At 25.5% G+C, this 21243-nt stretch overlaps 1 protein-coding gene across 5 annotated transcripts in view; it reads left to right on the top strand.

The window, feature by feature from the left end:
- The window catches only part of LOC129609912 (protein tincar), a 68183-nt gene extending 49880 nt beyond the window's left edge, over window positions 1-18303 (top strand). For 2 of the 5 annotated variants that reach the window (XM_055522183.1, XM_055522179.1), the window contains 4 exons: window positions 6269-8104; window positions 8797-9163; window positions 11662-12307; window positions 14407-18303. In XM_055522183.1, coding sequence (XP_055378158.1) covers window positions 6269-8104; window positions 8797-9163; window positions 11662-12307; window positions 14407-15333 — 3776 coding nt within the window. In that variant the 3' untranslated portion in view covers window positions 15334-18303. The remainder of the gene's footprint in view (window positions 1-6268; window positions 8105-8796; window positions 9164-11661; window positions 12308-14406) is intronic. The other 3 variants (XM_055522182.1, XM_055522181.1, XM_055522180.1) reach the window with 3 other exon arrangements.
- Window positions 18304-21243: the final 2940 nt, after the last annotated feature.

Here is a 21243-nt window from a genome sequence, read left to right as displayed (position 1 = left end):
CATATTTACAATGCATAGATTTGTATAATTATGCAAAATATTTTATAAATAAACATACTAGGCGTTCGATTTGTACACAAAATAACAATTTATTGAAAAAAAATTTTCATTCATGCTTTATTTTTAAATACTCTTACACATTATATAGTTACATATTTTTAAACAATAACAATTTATCTGGGATATTTTTGAGAAAAACAGTATAATAAAAAAAAAAAGAGACTAAAACAAAACAATGTCTGGCATACATGAAAAATTCATTTACCTTTTGTGTTTGTTTACAAAATTTTTAATTTATTCCGGTTGAATACAAGGGTGATAACATTGTGGAAATGTTAAATTATGAAAACGAAAAGAAAGAGAGAGAGAGTGAGAATTTTCAATAATCGATTGCGATCAAAGGAATATTCAATTAATATTTTGAAATCTATAATATTATGCCGAGAGTATAGTATATCAATGCGTACATACACATATATCTATATATAGATAGGAAGAATTTTTTTTGCATATTTAAAAATCATAACCTTTCAGGTTAAAAAAATACTTTTCATTTTTCCTGTTTAAACCTCTTCTTATTAAATTTTATCTTTATTTTAAAACATTTGAATATTTAAATGAATAATTTTTTTTTAAATAAATTTTTACGAAAATAAAATATTTGTTCAACATTAAATTGAACCATGAAAGAAAAATTTATGAAAATGTGAATTTTCCCGCAAAGTATTTTGCCTATTTAGTCAAATTTGTTAATCTGCAATTATATATCTATAATCCTCAACCTACAAAACCCTAAGTAACCGTTAAGAAAATTGAAGATTAAATTGCCCTCTCAAATTGCATTCTATTTCAAACTTCATTATGAATTTATACTCATATTTTCGATTAATTTGACTTAAAAAGGCATTTTATATAAAAATTACATTTAAAAATATCATTCAAAATTTAAGCTCTTTTTGAACCTTGTATACAATGCTCAGCTCACATTTTTTTTTTGGTGTAATAGAGTGAACAATTTTTTCGATCATTGTTTATATATCAGGAATTCAAGTATGAAATACCATTAAATTTGTTCGAAATATAATTTTTTAATTTGGAAATTTTTCTTAAAAACCATAAAATTCACTCTTTATACCTGTACGGACGTATGTTCGAAGGGTATATTAAATTTGCCTTAATGTTTGTAACGCTAAAAAAATAATGGTCTGAGATATAGACGATTTAGCTTTGTCTGTCCGCCTTTTCCAACGATAACTCAAAAACTAAATGAGCTACGCTCAGGAAATTTTTACAAATGATTTATTACAGTAAATGCCAGAACCTTATTTAAATTAAATATGATCGGGATACTGATTTTGGTAGCTGCCATACAACTTCAAAATTTATTTGGCTGTCTCGGAAACTATAAAAGCTGTGCTATTAAAATTTCACACAAACGAATATATTAGTAGGGCTAAAGTGTTTGTTAAAAGTCGTTGAAATTGCTTGCTTCTTTCTGGTAGCAGACATACAATTTAGCCATATCTTAGAAAATATTCAAAACACAGTACTGAAATTTTGTATAAATTAATATTGTAATACGACAACTTAAGGTCATAGTCTGTCCCATAATCAGTTATGACAAATTTATTCGCACACAGGATACTAAATTCGTACGAGTGTCACAGAGTTGACACGGTCAACCCTATTTTTTATCGTTTTGTTATAATAGTCCAGGCACCAGCTGACGTAATAATGTACTCGTATACTGAATCAATTTTTGGAGATTTTGAAAAATTGTTTTTTCTACTATACTTGTATGGTCAAATCAATTACCATTTGCTTTCGAATTCCATTGGTAAGGAAAAATAGTAAATATGTACTGTTTTTTAAAAATGTTTCAACTATGACATAATTCATTTATTTTTTTTATTGAAACTTATAATTCTCCTTGCCTGCGCTTTAATTAAGTGAAAAAGTGAAATAGCTTAATATTTCATATGGCACCATTAAAATGATATTCAATTATATTTACATAAATTTAAAATTTAACAACAATTTATTTAACGCAAGTAGCTTAAATACTAACCTTCTGCCTAGTGGGAATACTAACCACATAAGCTAAAGGTAGTTAGCCGCTATTACAATAGTCCTATAATAGTTATACGAAACTGATGGTTATGCAAAAATAAGTAGCACATACAATTTTTAGTGATTTTTCGGGAACCTTTCTTCTAACACACTGATTTTATTATTGCTGCATTGCAAAAATAATGGAAAAAGAAAATTTTTTGCCAAAAAGCCTACATTTCTAATTGTTTTAAAATTTATTTCCCAATATTTTAATAATAATTTTTGTAGTAATTTTAAAAACTTCAATTAAAATAAACTCAACAATCTAAATTTCATTTGATTTTCCCCAACCTTTGTGGATTTATGGCTGTATGTTGAGGTAGACAATTTAAAATGCAGTAATAAAAATAATAGTTACCTTAATAATAGAAAAATTTGTTTCAAAATTATTTGTATTCTATGAGTCTAATTTTTTAATAACAGTTTTATTTGTTAATTTTACAACTTTAAAATTGTCTCTACTTAAAAAATATCAAAATTGTCTAGACAATAGAATATTATTATAAATACAGTTATTTGTTAATTAAACTTTCAATTAAAAATATACAAAATGTGAATACCGGAAAAAAAGGATACATGCGTATTGTATTGGAATTTATTTAACCATTTATTCATGTTTTAAATTTAACTATTATTATTTTGTATTTACTCATTATGTGTATGTATGAAAAGAGGAAATATTAAGGGTAAATACAATATTATAATTTTGGACTTAAATCAATGCTACACGAAAAAATATACATTTATGTCTCAAGTTCCTGGTCTGAATATACGCAATGCTCAATATTATATAGCTCACAAAATTAAACAATATCATTTAGTTTTAATATACTCGTATATAGGGCATAATTAAATATATCAGCTGACAACCGACGCAAATTTTTAAGCAAACGTTCAGTTTAATTCAATTTTTACAAATTCAGTTTAATTCAACGCCACAAGGATTTAAGATCTTACAGAATTATATATAGATAACCAAGGTGGAAGTGAATCAGAAAACTATGCATTAAAACTATGCAATAGCTTTACGATTCAAAAGGATAAATTAATCCTTTGCACCTTTTTTATTACCTTTCCCTAGCCTGAACTAGAATCTGTAAGTTAGTTTTAGAACACAGTACAGAATTTTCTGTTTACATATTTATGATTAAAATATTATGGGCCACGGGCCCTAGTAAATGGATTACTAGTATTTATTCTATTGATTTGACTGCAAAGTGCTTAAAAAATCCTAAAAATATTTTTATTTTGCAAAAAAAAACATTTTCATTTAACAGATGCTTAGGTATTTGCCCCTCCTTGTTCCTCGAGGTTTCTTTTGTAACATATTTAAATAAAATAGTTCACAAAATTATACCAAATCTTCTTCCCTACAATATTTTACGTAATTTAAATGAAAATTTCAAAAATATGTGTTTGAACAATTTATAAGATTTTTGAATCTAAGAGTAGGCGTAAATAAATGAATTTTGTATTACATCAGAATACTCGTAATTTCTAAAAATCTAAATTAACAAAAATAATAGCCTGTAACTTGAAAATTGCAATAACACCAGATTTATTACACAATTCAGCAACCTATAATTCGTTAGCTGAATTAACTCAATTTCATATTAAAAGAAACTATGAATAATTTCTTTTGTAATACGAGTATACAAAAACCGTATATTAAGAAAGAACTCCACCCCACACTCTTTTACATTTTTCTTTTTTCTCAAGGAAACTCAGAGAAATATCCGAATTGAAATAATTTGAAATTCTAAAATTTTATAAAAGAAACTTACCAAGTCGCATATCATCAAAATCAAATTTTTTATTTTTTTACATTTTTACACTCTTAATTTTATTGTCGTTTAGAAATTTTTAGATCCTAGAGGCATTACAATAAAATTAACATAAAATGTAATGAACTTATATAAGTAAAAATTTTATTGAGCCTAATATTATTGTGTTAACGTCAATAAAATTAGTTACTTATATTGTTGTATGGTTTTCTTTAACAAATATAACAAGCTTTGAATAAATTACAAAAATTTTATTGCCATTTTTTTTTCTTTTTTTTTTATTATTATTTCGTTTTACACGCAAGAATGCCAATATCTGTCTGCCGAAATAAAATCGATCAATGAATTATTTAAGAAAATTTTATAATATCCTTATCTTTATTTTTATCAAAGAATTGAATATACCTACATAGATATATATATATATATATAAATATATATAAAGAGTGTCCGAGGCTAAGTGGTATTTCCGAAGTAGGGTAATAGAACGTTTTCAGAAAAACAAGAAACACCTAGTAACATTTTTATTTTTGGGCCTTTGTTATTGAGTTATGGGGCCTCAAAATTGGATTATGCGAAAACCGTCTAATTTTCACATTTTTATTTATAACTTGGGAAACTTAAGAGGTAAATTCAATATTTCTATACTCATTTTAATGCTAATAAAATTTCCCTTCTAACAGTATGCCAGTGATTCCAAAGATTTTTTTTAGTTACAGAGATATTTATGAGCAAAAACAAAATTTTTTAAAAAATTTACTCATAATTTCGCTTTACTAACCTATCGATTTTTTACAGGAAGAAGAGCCCTGTATTCTTCATTTTGATATAACAAAATGTGGGAAAATTTATATAAATAATATGCCTATCAGGCGAAAAACTGCACCTTTCCAATTTTGAAGCTGTATAACTCGAGAACAAGGGCCCAAAAATTTAAATGTCACTAGGTGTTTTTTGTTCGTCTGATATAATTCTATCACCCTGTTTCGGGAATACCATTGGGGCTCGGACACCCTATATATATATACATCTCTCTTATATAAATATAAGTTTATATGTTTGTGTGTATTTAAAAAATATTCCATTAGGAATTACCATAAATGTTTGCTCTTTTATTTTTATTCTTATTTTTGTGTTAACGCTTTCGTATTCTCATTGTTATATAATTAATTCTACATTTTAGTATAATTTTATTTATTAATCTTCTGATTTAAAAGCAATTTTACTAAAAATAAAATGTTTTTGATAGCTTGTTTTCTTTATCATAATTATTATCGTTTGTTATCGTTCTCTTCTCTGGTATCCTTAAAATATGCAAGAAATTCTTTTCTTTTATATTATAAGTATGAGAGAAACAAATTATTATAAATAAATTTTTGATTATTAAATTTTAATATTCTTATACTATTGAAGAATAAACATGCACACATATTTTATATAACTGTATACAAAATATATATATAGGCGTCATTATGAATTTTGTGCAGGCATTCTATAAAATGGAAGGAGAAGGAAAATATTAAATGCGTTAAATTGGATTATTCTTATACCACTGATTTTAATTTCCGATAATAATCGAAAAGAATATTGTAAAAATATTAAATATAATTTTATTGATTTCAAATTAAATTTTAATACAGAAAATTTTCCATGGTCAGCATATAAATGATAGTAATTTTATTAATTTTCTGAATAGTGTTAACGAAATTTAAGAATTCAATTGTTATTAGTGTAGAAAAGAAGTTATTGATGATAAAAGTCTGTACATTTTACAGTCCCATAAAAGCTGATCAATTCTACAAAGTAAATCAATAAAGATTAATCAATTCCACCAATTGAACTACATATCTTTGTTGTGATTATTAAATATTGATTTTTGGAAAATCTTTCGTAACTTGGAAACACACCCAGATAGAATATTATAAGATTTATAAAAATTGTTGCTTTCATTTAATTTCACATTATTATTATTTAAATAAATAGTTTACTTGCCAAATTTTCAAAATTGTTTCTGCAGCTAATTGGATTTCATTGTTTTGACATTTTAATCATGAATTTTTAATCTTCAACAATTAATTCACTAGCAGTATTTCATTAAAGATCTCCTAAGATTAGTGCAAGTCTATGATTGTCTGATCTTATATAAAATGAACTTGTAAAAATGATATGAAGGGTTCCTAAAATCGATTATAACATGCTTCGGAAATACAAAATTAAAAAAAAAACAATATCGAATTTATTAGATACTTAGGAATTCTGGATAACTGAAAAATTTTTACGAAGTAGTCTACTTTATTATAGTTATTTATTTTATTATTTTACAAAAATTTTTTTAATTAATTACAATTTTATTTTCTTATTAATCTTTTCAGAAAATATTTGGCGAACTGAATTAGATTTCATATCAACAAGTCGTGATCGTTTAGTCGTACTATCATTTATGACATCACCATATCAGAACATATCAAATGATTATAATGAAACTGATGATTTTTCATTTTTAGATGAAAATTTACCAACAAATAATTATAATGTCACCGAAAATTCATTTCGGAATTCACCAATTTTTGATTTACCAAATGTACATGAAATACAATTCAAATATAATTCCGAAAATAATAATGATGATATTGATAACATTAATAATAACGAAAATGATGATAATATTGATAATATTAATGGAAATGATGATGGTGATGATGATACAAATGATGATTATGAAAATCCAAATATTGTTAATCCCTACGATGAAGATGAAATGGATATTGAAACAATTAATATTTCATCATCACGATCATCATTGAAACCTTCAATGCAACCAACAGGTAAACCATCAAAAACATATAAAGAAATAATGACAACAATACCAACAACACCAAAATCATATACAACAACACAAAACTTAATGGAACTAACAACAATAATTGATGATCTTCAATCAACAATGTCATCAATTCCGTATCCAACAATTTCACCAAATCATAATCGTTTATCATCACCAAGTTCGATACGTAAAACAAATCGTAAAATTAATAAAAATGGTAAGAAAACTCATCACAATCATAATCATCATCATCACCATCATCATCATCATAAAAATCGACATGATGATCGAAATCATAAATCATCATCAGCAGCATCATTCTCATCATCATCTAGATCAGAAGAATTTGATCGTAGTTTAGAAATTAAACCTGACAAAATTGATTTTAATCAATTCAATGAAGAAATGTCAACGGTTTTTGATATGAGTCAAAATAATAAAATGGATGGACCAACACCAACTATGCCAATAAGAATATATAGTAAAGAATATAGCTCTAGAGAATTGTCAGGTACAAAAAGAGCACATCATTCAAATAAATCAATACATTCAACTTCATTATCACCAACTGCTTTATCATCCAAAGAAAACATAATACAAAATTTTAAAACAGAACAGCAAAATTTCGATACGATTAGTACAATTGATCCAGCAACTGTTACAACAACCAATTCAAAAATTATTGAAATTAAAAAGAAAATTATAAAACGTATGATCGATGAAGAATTACAAGTTGAAATTGAACCAGAATATTTAATTTCATCATTACAAAATGTCTCAACGACACCAAAATCTCAAGAGGTTATCTTTCGTTTGGCTGGTTTTGCTGGAATGTTACAAAATTTATTTGGTGTTGAAAAAGAAATTGATGTTCAAGTATTTAATCAACCACCTAGTATGGAATTTATTAATTTTGTAATAGCATTAATTGTCTGGTCAATAAGATATCCAGCAGTATTTTGGACAACAACAAAACCATTTTCAGCTATATTTAGTTTACATATGATTATTGCAACTATTGATATAATATTTGGATATACGGGAACATCAAATTTATATAAATTACAAATTGTTAGTGAAGCTCTACCAATACAAAATCCTGGCTTAATATTAAATGGAATTGTAACATTATCATTGTACTTATTATCAACAATACTATTACTGTCGTCATCATTGGTATTATATTTATATGGACATGGTAGATTAGCTGCACGTATGCGTGATCGATCAATGATAACAATGAAATCAAATGAATCATGGATTTATTTTTCACATTGTGCATCATTATGTTTAGTATTGGCTTTAGCTGTTGTTAAAGCACCACTACTTAATGATTTAAGTGCAACATATCGTTATAATTTGCATTGTCCAACATTTTTATCAGGTAAGAATTAAATAAGGAATCCCTATAAAAATACTTATGGCAAATACATTATGGATATACAAAATATTTTTCAAATAAATTTTTCAAATGGAAAGGTTTTTAATCAAAATATTGTAAAATAAACCCTTTCTAGAACTTGAAATATTTCTAGAATTTCAAATATTTCTCAATACAATTATAATGAGACTTTACGGACATATTTTGTATATTTTTTCTGTAAATGACTAAAATAGCAAATCATATTAAGTTAAGATTTTTATTTCTTTTATTGTCAAAACATCCGTCTGGGATGAAGATTTAAATTAAGATTTAAATTAATTTAAAAACTTCTTCAAACCCTGAAGAAGTTTTTAAATTAATTTAAAATTAATTTAAATCAATAGTATCGTAAATCTTACAGTTGAACCTTGATATAAGGGACATCCCGTAATATTTAATTCCTGCACGGATAAACCAAGTTAGCGCGGAGGTAATAGTTGGTCTGTAGGACCAGTTTATCCGTTCAGAGTTTAGGTGACTTTTTAGGGTAGGAGTCACGCTCCCCCACTGTCGGAGGAAAAAGGCAGATAGAGCCGTCCTTCTTCGTCTTTCGAGATTTTTTCACCTAGTAGAAAAAAAAAATCTCTAAAACAATTTCTACTTTTTTCAATTTATTTTAATAATATTTTTTTTTTATTTTTATTCTTTAACAGCTTTAATATCTGTTGTACAATTATTATTGTGGATTGTAATTTGGTTAGGACTAACAGCAAAACGAAGATGGACATTTAAATTACCACCTATACAACATTATGGATTAACAAAAGGTGCTACACAACCACTATTAATAGCTACACGTGGATTAAATCCAAGTGTTGATAGTGATGGTGGTGGTACAAAAAATGGTGATAATAATGGTATTGGTGGAGGTGCTATTAGCACTACATCAAGTACTGACGGTGTCGAAGATATTTATTGGCCTAAATTAACACCAAGTTCTCCAAAATTAAAAGTGACATTTAATGAAGTAACCAGTACGTCAGATGATGTTCTGTTAATCAGTGAACAAGATGGCAAGCGGTAAACAAAAGAAGAAAGAAAAAAAAAGAGAATTTTTTTTTAAACAAAAAACTGGTTTTTGCGCATTTTAAATTCATTTTTTTGTTTTGTTGGTTTTTGAAATTTTTTTTATGTCATTTTGACATTTGGTTTAATTGTTTTTTTTTTTTTGTTGCTTTTGAGATACGAAAATTTGATAACATTTTGTAAATTGTTTTTTTTTTTGTTTTTTAATTAATTTCTTGATTGCACAATTCTATTTGGAAAAAAAAAATTCGATTTCAACTTTTTTTTTGTTGATTGTGTTAAAATCGCAATTTAATTTTTTCCGTCATTTGTTTTTGTTTTATTTGTTTATTTGTGTACTTAAATCGATTAATCGAATCACTTAAACGTCAGCGTGTATTCAAATTGTGTTTTATATAAGAAAAAAAAAGAGTAGTTCATTTGCACACATTAATAGTCTTTTTTTTTTTTTGAGTGTACTTTTAGTTTTTTTTTCTTTTGTACTTAAAAAATTTTTATTAATATTTAAAAGTGTGTGTTTTTCAACAATATTTAAAGGAAAAACGTAACGTAAATAATTTACGGGTGGTTTTGAATATAATTTGCATTCATTTTTACTGATTTTTTTTTAAATTACAATTAAATTAAAAAATTATCCAAAATTATTAAGAATATTTTTTAAAGTGAATAATATTATTTACATTACAATTGAGCTAATGCTAAAAAACTAAACATTTCGTATAACTAAAATATAATTTCAATAAAAACAATCCCATTCAAAAATTCAATAATCTTAATATTGGGATTTCTATTGAATTCTTAGTAATTAAATAGCAAATATTTCACACTTTCTGAACCACAAATTAATTTCACTTTGTGTCACTTCAATCGAAGTGTCATATAATCTCACACAATCTTACACATATCTGATATTAAATTGTACGTAAAGCAAATATGTATGGCATTATTTGAAATTAACTTCAATACCTAATACTTTCTCATTTTATTGCCTTTAACCATAATTTAGGTTTCGTTCTCTATCATATTGATGGAAATCAGAAAGTGCAAACAATCTGATTTTATTCAAATGTGGTTTCTTATTCGAGAATATTAATTTTTATTTACTGTTAGAGATACACTTAAACCTTAATCGAAATAAGAAGAATAATAATTTTGGATGATTTATTTAAAACACGTTTACACTTACAGTCAGACTTTTAAAAACATGAAAATCAAATTATCATTAAATAAGTACATTTATAAATTATTGTACATAATATAAGTAAACAATTGTACACGCACACACATACATGCAATTATTGTATAGAAATATAAAATTTAATTTATTGAAAATTCTTAACTAATAATTATTATTATTGTGACAAATGAATAAGAAATTTTTAGAGAAAAATAGCAAATTTAATTCACAATATTTATCACATTCACAAAATTATGACAGCACTCTAAGAATAAACTATGTACATATATACATATATATAAATTTTTAAACTAAACAAATGTCATATTGAATTTTTTTGTACAGATATAACATTTCAAATTATTTTAATTAGAATTTTCAATTTGTAACTATACAAACCAAAAATATGAAAGTAAAATATATGTAATTAATTTTAGATTGTCACAATGCACATAATATTCTAAAATATTAATATAATTAGTGTGTCAGTGATATTATTGAAAATTAAAAAAAAATGTATAATAAGTATTAAAAGGACACCTGTTTTAAATTATAATTACAAGAGACACGATGCAAAAATATTTTCGAAGAAACCAAATTTAAAAATATATTTATTTTATTAATCCGACTCTATGGCTAAAATAGTATGGTTGATACATACAATAGACGTCAGAAATGTTGATATTTCAAAAAAGATCTTAAATTGCTTTCCTTGGTATACAAATTAGTCGCGGTTACTCTGAAATCCGAATGTTATGACAGTTACGAGTATTCCGAATCTAATCAAGATTAAATTAAATAATAATTAAATGAGAAATTCTCAAATTTAATATGAGATTTGCTCTTCTTCTGAGCTAATATTTGCATTTTGACATACGGTACTGACAACTCATAACAATAAAACAACAACAAAATTTTTTATTTTTTGTGTTTTTTTTAAATTAATCTAGAAAATTAACAAAATTCAAAAAAAAAAATTGGTACCAGTATAAAGAAAAAAGTTTTTTGTTCCGCTTGTCGATTGTTTGAATGTTTATGCCTATATCTATACTCTTCTCATTTTTAATTTTCAATGTAAAAAGAAATTGTGGTAGATTTTTATAAGTTTTTGTATTTGTTTTTTCCTTTTTGTGTTTTTGTAAATTTTTTTAGAAATTTCTAGTCCTCTTTTTTCTTAAAAATCAAAAACTAAAAATTATAAAACTAATCAATCTATTTTTTTCATTTAACTTTCTCTTCTCTCTTTTTTTTCTCATATTGAAAAAAAAAAAAATTTAAATATTATCAAAAAATTATTAAAAATGCAAAATAATAGCCATACGAGCCGTGGAACCACGTTATGTATTACCAGTATTACGAGGGAAATTGATGACGGAGACTATGCCACATTAAGAAGTGGCCCAACACAAAATGGCAGCGGTGATGAACATCATACATTAACAAAAAAACCAATACGTCCAATTGGTGGTAGCATATTACATTTAAGTGAATATGATGAATTACCACCACCACCAGCTGGATTATTAAAGCCACCATCAAATAATGGTAGTACCGGTGATCTATTAGATGATAATACATCAGAAGAAGGTAAATTATTAGCATGTGTACGTGATGATAGTGTTACATATGCATCAACAAGAGATTTAGAACCACCACAACCGCCGCCTAAACCACCATCAACAATGAGATCTCCGTTAGCCCAACAGGAAAATATGAATTTACCACCTTCACCATCAGAACCAGAATATTTACATATGCAACATCAACAACAACAACAGCAACAGCAACAACAAATTCATCATCAACAATCCCAACAACAGTATCATAATACACAACAATTACAACAACAACATCAACAGCAACTTCAACAACAACATCATAATGATATACAACAAAAACAACAGCAATTAGTTAGCCCTCTAGCACCAGTTACAGTAACTGTGCATACTAATGAAGCACATGTAAGTATCTTAATAAAAATGGAAACATACGATAATGACATGACTAAATAGAAAATGAAAAGCAAAGTTTTTATCCAATCATCTGGAAATTAATTGTTTTATATTGTAAAAAATGAGATCTGAAATTAATCATTTGTGTTTTAAAAAATGTTCGAATGAATTGTCAAGAACTGTTCTATGTTATACAAGTTGCATGTCTGGTTTTAATTCATTGGAAACGGATAAGCAAAAAAATTAAAAAAAACAGTTTAATAGAATAAAATATTTCAAGCACATTTCTAACAAATTTGCTCTTTAATCTGTCCATCCATTTACAAATTTCTGTACAGTGTTCACGATAAAAAAAAAATTTAATGGAAAAACTATTTCTATAGAACAAAAATTTTATATCTTCCCCCTTTTAATTCAAGTTTTGGCTGTTGTGAGCAAAAAATTCTGATTTTGAATTGACAACAATGTCAAAATGATTCCTTCTTTCTTTTTCTTCTTGAAAAAAATCATACCTACTAAATTCGGCTCTTTAAAGTTATTGGAAATCAGTTCCTATATCTTCTTATTTTCTTAATTAGACTTGTTTTAAAATTTCTAAACGAATCCAATCCAATATCAACATTAAGAGCTTTTAAATAAAATTTTGTTTGAATTATTTAATTATAAAATCGAAATGTGCTGTTTTTTTTTACAAAACATGAATTTAATCGACTGCATTTTTAATGAACACTTCTTTTAATGTAATCTATTAATTAAGATATGAACTGCATAGAAAAAATTCATTGCTATCCTTCGAATTTATTAGCACTTTTCCAAAAATTTTTTTGAAAAAAGTGCTTATTAGTTTCACTCTGTCCGTCCGTCCGTCCGTCCGTGACACTTTTTTTGTTTACAAAACTTCTACATCCTTGAAGATAGAAAGCTGAAATTTCATACGTACATAGATCTTCACTAGAAACTTATTTCCGTAGAACAAAATTTTTACCTATCTCCCCCCCCCCCCCCCCCCCCCCCCCCCCTCTAGAAGTTATACCAACCCAAAACCCTAAAAATGGCCTTTTTTAAATATTTGTTGCAATGAAACCATAAGCATTTTCGAAATTTCTCAAACGCAGAAAGGCAGTGGCTTGCTTCCCCTAGCGCGTTATACTATAGTTAAACTTTAGAAAAACAAAATGGCCGTTCAAATTTACCGTTATCTAAAGTCCTTTTTTGCCAAATTTTCGATCTCGTTTTTCTTCTAGACCCCATACTGTAGAACTTTGAAATTTTAGGAGCTTTTAGACATTAACAAAGAGTTCATTTCGTTAGAAGAAAATTTTTTTTCATCTCCACCCCCTCTCAAGTTATCGCCTCTTGAAATTCGTAAAATTTGAATTTTTGACACCTTATATTTCCGAAACCGCAAGCTTTTTCAAATTTTTATAAAAGCAGAAAGCTAACGATAAATTCCATGAAATTATAAAATATAATTACTTTTCTTAACTCACACAATTAACCCTTAAAATCGAGCATTATGTTAACCCCTCTTTATATTAATTTTTTGCTTTATTTCAAAGATCGCATGTATGCATCATCCTAAATATATGCAATCTCAAAAATAGCTTTGAATATGAATGAAAATAAATTTTAATAGTGTGATAGGTATACATAGAGAGTATTTAAAAGTAGAATTTTCACTTGTTGAAGGGAAAAGTGCTACAATACAAACCATTGGTTTGACCCAACTTTATTCTTTATATTTTCAGTATGTTAAAGGAATAAGTGTTTAAACAAACGTAAAAATGTGATAAAGAAAATAAGTAAAACTGATTATTTGTTCACCATCCAAAAGAATTTAAAAAAACCATTTTGAACTGCTTTGCTTTTGGGTTATAATTCATAGCTTTAAAAGTATGTAAGATTCAATATGATACAATTTGATATTAAATCTGAAACAACAATTGAACAATAATATTGAGTTGATAATTTGTAAAGCGGGTTACCATAAGATACTTAAATCTAGTTATATGACACTAGACTTTATATTTTGGTCTTAGACAGTTTTTATATTTTAATTGTATTCATTGTAAATTTAAAAAATTTTTTATATCTAATTTTATTTACAGATTACAAATAGTTCCACACCTCGTTGTCTGAGACGTGCCGATTCTGGTGTACCAAATGAAGCACTTACACCACGTAGCGATACAACTTCAACAACAGAAAGTTTAACAACAACATCACCACCAGAACGTGCACCATCCGATTCGTCGAGTGGTGTACATTCTGGTGAGGAACGTGAAGAAGTTGTTATCCGTCCACGTGTTGTATGTAAACCACCAGCAAAATTACCACAACCGGCAATCGAAGAAGAACCATATGGTCGTTCAACAAATATGAGAATGTCAAGTTTTAATAATACTGATATAATAAATGGTTGCAATAATAGTACTAGTAGTAATAATAGTAAATCAACTAGTATTTTAATGAGTAATAGTATTAATAATAATATAACAAATAATCAATGTAGTGCAACATTACCCTTACCACAACGTACATTACCGTCATCAGAACAACGTGTTGATTATTCACATTGTAGTACAATGCCATTACCAATGGCTTGTCATCAACAGCAACAACAACAGCAACAACAACAGCAACCATCCTATAAATCAACATTTTATTCACCATCAGTTTTAATGACAACCTCATCATCAGCAACAAGTAGTCCAACTAATTCAATGGGTAGTAATAATTTAATTAATAGTGGACAAAATAAACAAATAGGTCAACCACATCATACAACATTACCAAATGGTGTTCGATATTCAAATCCACATTTTCTTAAACGTTTACCACATGTTATTAAAGGTGAATCACCATATGGTCATTTAGGTTTTGGTTCAGGTCATCATACATTTTCAAAATTATTACAAGATCCTTTACATAGTTTAGCTGGTACATCAATACCAGAAGATAGAGATTCAGCAAATTATTCAATGTCATCTGAACCTGAATGTGGAGTTTATATGAATGCTCATCAAATTAACTGAGATAGAATGAAAAGCTCAACTCATGTATCATCCTCAGTTTCAAAGCAAATGCATGGTGTCGGGTTTTGTTATTGAAAACTAAATACTATTTATATATACATATACTTATATATAGAAAATGATTTATTTAATGAATATAACAATGAAGAAATCCTATATATTATATACAAGGAAATGTCTTTAACAAAGAGAATGAACTGTACATGTAAGTGAGATAAAACAAAATTTATTAAAATTTTTATTTTGATTTTATTAATAATTCAATTAACGCACAAAGGCAATAATTTTTTATGAAAAGAAATTGAAACAGTTTAAAAATTTCATTTAAATATTGAGTAATTCAAAATTTAGTTTTAATTCAATCTTTAAAAAGTATCAAGTTGCTATCTCTTAAGCTATCCGTTGCTTCAAAATTGCAGTAATGCCGTTTTGATTCATAATTCAGCTCATGAATATTAATTGCTGAATTGTACTTTAATCACGGAATTTTCATAAAATTTTGAAAGGTTGGATAAAAAAATATTATTTAAGTTCAATTCAGCAATTCACATATAAGCTGAATTTGTTTTTAAATCTAACGATTGCAAATTTTCCATTTTAAATAACAGTATTTTAATAGACTGTGTTGACAATATTCATACAAATATTTTGTTTCTCTTTTTCTAAAATAAAAAAAATGAGAAAACCTTTCATATTTAATTTCTTTTTCTTTTTTTAAAAAATCAATAAAACAAGCAACTGCGAACTCAAAATTATATGTAGTTGAGCGGTATTTGTACACAATTCAGCAATTACAAGTTGTAAGCTGAATTGTGTATTAATACCGTACTATTGACTCCTTGAAGTCATGGAAAATAATTCCAAACTTAAATTATAAAAATCTGTGTTAAATTTACTTTTCTATAACAAAATTCTGGGATTTAACATTAAAAAATCAAAATACTAATTAAAAAATCTAAATTAATTATTCAAAAAAAAAAGAAAAATAAAATTACATAAATTATTATCTTTAAATAACAAAAAAAAAATGAATACTTTTTCAAACGTTTCTGCTTTCGGCTAATCTTTATACAGAAGAAAAAAAATGTATTTGCTCTAACGCAATGTTTATATAAAACCAAAAACAAAAGATTATTATAATATAATAGTGCATATATACATACTTACATAATATATATTTATGTACATTTATAAATGTGTTTCATAATAATTCTACATTTATATTTCAATGATGAAGTTTTTGATGTTTTATTAAATATTCATAAACATTTAATTACATATACACTGACATCTGAATTTCAATAATATTATGTTACAACATAATTCAGCCGACAAGTGCTAACTGCTGAATGATGTAGTGAAACAGTACTACTGCAATTCTGATGTGAGAAATAATGCAAATATATAATATAAGCACATGGTATTCTAAACGTAATAATTTATTTTATATTCTTAAATTGATTAATATCTTAATATAGTTAAACTCAATTAAGAAATTTGTTTTTTTTTTTTTAACTGAATTCTGTGATTCGAAGATAAGCTGAATAGGGTTTATTAATAGTAATAACGCCGGTTTGGAACACATATTCAATTCAATTCAATTCAATAGAAGAATATTCTTAATTAAAAGTAAAATTTCAAATTTCTAGAGTACTAGAACTTATTATTAATAATACATGGAGAATAATCCAAAAACAGAAACTATGCCAATAATTTTTAGTTGAAAGAACTGAAATTTGAATTAAAATATTTTTGTTCATTCTTGTAGAAATATTTGAAACTCAGGCTACAAATGCTAATTATTCAATAATGTATTAATGTAGTAGGTATGCTGTCATAAATTAGTTTTCACGTTCTTGTTAGTTAACGTAAAATCTTCTATATTTTGAAATTTTTTCCAATTTTCTATTAATTCAATTAAAATTGTATAATTGAATAACTCAGCGTAAAGTAAGATCTTCTGACTCAAAAATTGCAACACTACATTTTTCAAATATAATTCAGTTTACGAATTTTAATTGTTGAATTGCTGAGTAATATAGTATTATTGATAGATGTAATTATAGGTAGATGAAATTGTAATTCGACTCCTTCGTAAGCTAAATTATCTTGACTTCGAAATTGTAGTAATACTGTATTATAGCAATACATTTTTCAGCCTTTGATTTGTAAGTGCTAAATTGTGTATTTATTCCGTACTACTAAAATTTTGAGGTCAGGCCAACTACTTTTATGTGCAAAACATTAAATTACTCATAACTATGTGTTTATATCTATACATATTTACATTATATTAAAAATTCATAAATTTATTTTTTAAATAAATGCTATATGAATGTAAATTTGAAAAAAAAAAACAAAAACAGAACTTATATATTATATAAATAATTGAAATTTAATTTTAAAAATTAAAATAATAGAAAACAAAGAAGAAACAATAATAAAAATACATAGAGACTGAAAGTAAATAATATACGGTGAGCATCAAAATCTTTTTTGAACAAAAAAAAATATTAATTAAATAAAAAAATAATAATATTTAATTAATAATAAAATAACAATTTACAAAATTATTTTCAATTACAATATTAAAATAAACTTTCATCTTAATAATGAATTTTTGCTATAAATATCACGTCAAATATTAAAAAAACAATGAAATTGCACCATTAACTATCAAAATTAGCACTGACCAAAAAAAAAAACAAAATTTTTATACCCAATAGTTTGATCCATAACATATATTGGATTAAAAGAATCCTTGTATATCACACCTCTTTTATATACACGCAAACACACACAAAAATATGAGCATTTTCTTCTATCAGTATAATACTAATCTAGCTGCTTATGCTAACTTGAAATTTCCATTGTGCATTTATTCTGTATTTCGAATATTTTCATTAAAACTTTAAAATCATTTGCATAACAACCTGCAAAAAAGACGCCTAAGCCAGAAATAGTAGCTGTCGGATTTGTCAATTTATTTTTATGTAGAGCATTTAGGGCTCAGACAGACATGCAATATTTAGTTTTATAATTGTAGATGTAATTGCTGCTTGATTGTAGAAATCTAAGCAACTAAAATATTACAAATTGTTTGATTGCTTAATTCCATGCGATCATACAGTTGCATGTGCGGGCGTGTAAAATCTTGAATAAAAATCTATGGAATACAAATTAGAGCAATCAAGTAGAAGCAAAACTAAAAATTTTATGTGTATCTGAGCTTTTTTGCTTGATTTTGAACGATTTGTTGTTTAATTTTTTACTTTATTAAGAAATTATGTTACTATGTTCTATAAGACTTATAATCAAATTTTCGAGATTATAGCATTTTTTTCTAAAAAAATACACTTAATAATTTTGTGACTTTAAATAATTTCAGAAATGAGTTTGCAAAAAAAAAGATTTTTGAACTATGACTTAGGGCACAGATTTTGTCACTACTATTTTTGAAGTTGTTGAAATTTTTTTTTCTAAAATTAGGCACCAATGAAATTTTACAACACCCTGCATTAAAAATGTATAAAAAATTAAAATTGAAGCGAAACATTTCGTAATATGAAAATCATTTGTTTTAGCTTACGAGTAATTTAAATCTCTAAATATTATTCAAGCTCATTCAGTAACTCAAAATCAACCCGAAGTTTATTATATTCAGCTTATACCATTTACTAGATTTGTAAAAAAATAATTCAAGAAATCTTGTTGCTTAAAATTTATTTTTTCTATATTTTTTTTTTTTTTTTATAAAATAATACCACCGCCACTTTACGCTTACCTCCACGCATGCAATACAAACAATATATGTATATAGTTTTTGAAAGGAAATTTTTAGGATATTTTTCATAAATAATTTCCTTTTAATAATTTACTTAGCTTCTCTTAATTTTGTTAGTAATTGATTCATTTTGTGCACCCCCGCCTATATAAAAAAAACCTATAATAAAACTTTATAACAAATCATTAATAATAAAGAATCCTTCCATATAAAACAAATAAAAATTAAAGCTCAATATTATAAAGTTAAAAACAACCATAATATAAAAAATTAATAAAATGATTTTTGATGCTTTATAAATAGTCTGCAAGTAAAATAATTAAAATGAAATAAAAAAAAATATTTTTGGATCTCTAAACCAGACACAAATTACATAAATTAAATTTATAATTGTGACAAAATAAGATAATAATTTATTCAAGAAAAAAATAAAAAATATTATTAAATATAAATATAGAAAGGCAGGTAAAAATAAATTCAGATAGAAAATAAAATGGAGACGAAAATTGTAATAAAAAATTAATTAATTAAATAAATTTAAAAAAATAAAATAAATAAATAAATTTTTCTACAATTAAACAAAAAAACCAAATCAAGTAAAAACTAAAATTAATAATAAAAATAAATTTAAAAAAAAAAGAAAAATTAAGGAAAACTTTTATACAGTATTAATGTTTAATGTTAATTAATTAAAATAAAAATAATGAGAATAAATGTATAAAAATTACATATTGTCGATAATAATTTTTACAAAATATAGAAAACATAGATAATCTTCATAAATTGTTTAGGTGTCTTCAATTTAAAAATAATTTCATTAAAAGTTTTTGAACAATTCAATCAGTATTTTTTGTTAAAATGTCGGTTCCATCTAGAAAAAATGAAAGAATTTAATGATAATGAAAATTTTATTTTAAATTTCTAAATCGTCACCATAATAATAATTTGATCCATAGTGCATTTTCTTGACTTTATGAAAAACGACATTGAAAAAAAGAAAAAACCTTCTGGGTTTCTGAATATCTAATAAATTTTAATAAAAAATAAATAAGAGCGCGTTTTATAATCCTCAAATGAAGTGTTAAATAATAAAGAGGGAGAGTGACGTATGGTTCAAAACATTTTTTAGGTGACGAAATTTTGAACTTGCTTATCAAAAATGACAATGGGGATAAGATAATCAAAAAGATATTAAAGAAATAATTAGAGTAATGTTGTTTATTTTATTAGTTCACAATGAGCCCTATCATGAATTCCAATATTAGATGCCAAATTCGGAAAATTATGAATACCATATCCTCAATTCCGAAATACTAAAATTCTACTACAAATATTCGTAATAGAATAATCATAAATTACGTTCATACTAAAAATAACCCTCAATAGTCTACGAAAGAAATATTCACACGTTGTTGTTTTAAAATTTTTTATTTAAATTTGAGTTCTTCCAAAACGTAGCTCCCATGAATTCACCATGAATTTTAAAAGATATTATTTAGCATGAAAATTTTCGTACTCAACTTGCAACAAAAAACATAAATAAACATTGGACAGTTGAAATATAATACTGATTTTGACACTCCGAAACATTGTGTTGCTATTTGTGATTCATAATCTCTATGAAAGGAATTTGTGACCATTTAAGCGTCGACGTCGTAGCTAAATTCGTAATTCGTAGATTTCTACGAGAGGAATTCATGATAGGGTTGAATAATTCGAATATATATGGGTAAATGTCGTCATTCCGTCATTTCGTAAATAACTTTAGGACATTAATTTAATATGTAATTTTTTTTCTGGAATTCTTCATTGTGTCCATGACAAAAACTCTTCATTTTTCCACTTTTGTACCATTCAAATATAATTTTATAAATTATTTTTCCTGATATTAAAACGAATGGAAACTTGAACGCCCCCTGCAAAATTTTAGCAAAATCAATACTTTTAATGAATTATTTAAATTTTATAAAGTTGATCTCCTGCATTCATTCATAATATTGTTATTCAAATACATAATTATAGTTATTATAAATTCCGGCTTCAAGTTTTTATTTGTAAATTAGTGATTTGTAAATTTGGACTTTCAAATTAAATTGTTGAATTTTATTTAATTGTAATTAATTATT

The sequence above is a fragment of the Condylostylus longicornis genome, unplaced genomic scaffold (genome assembly GCF_029603195.1).
Source record: "Condylostylus longicornis isolate FDR11 unplaced genomic scaffold, ASM2960319v2 ptg000040l, whole genome shotgun sequence".
Lineage (NCBI taxonomy): Eukaryota > Metazoa > Arthropoda > Insecta > Diptera > Dolichopodidae > Condylostylus > Condylostylus longicornis.
Note: the sequence above shows the minus strand (reverse complement) of the source record. Positions and strands in the feature narration are given on the sequence as shown.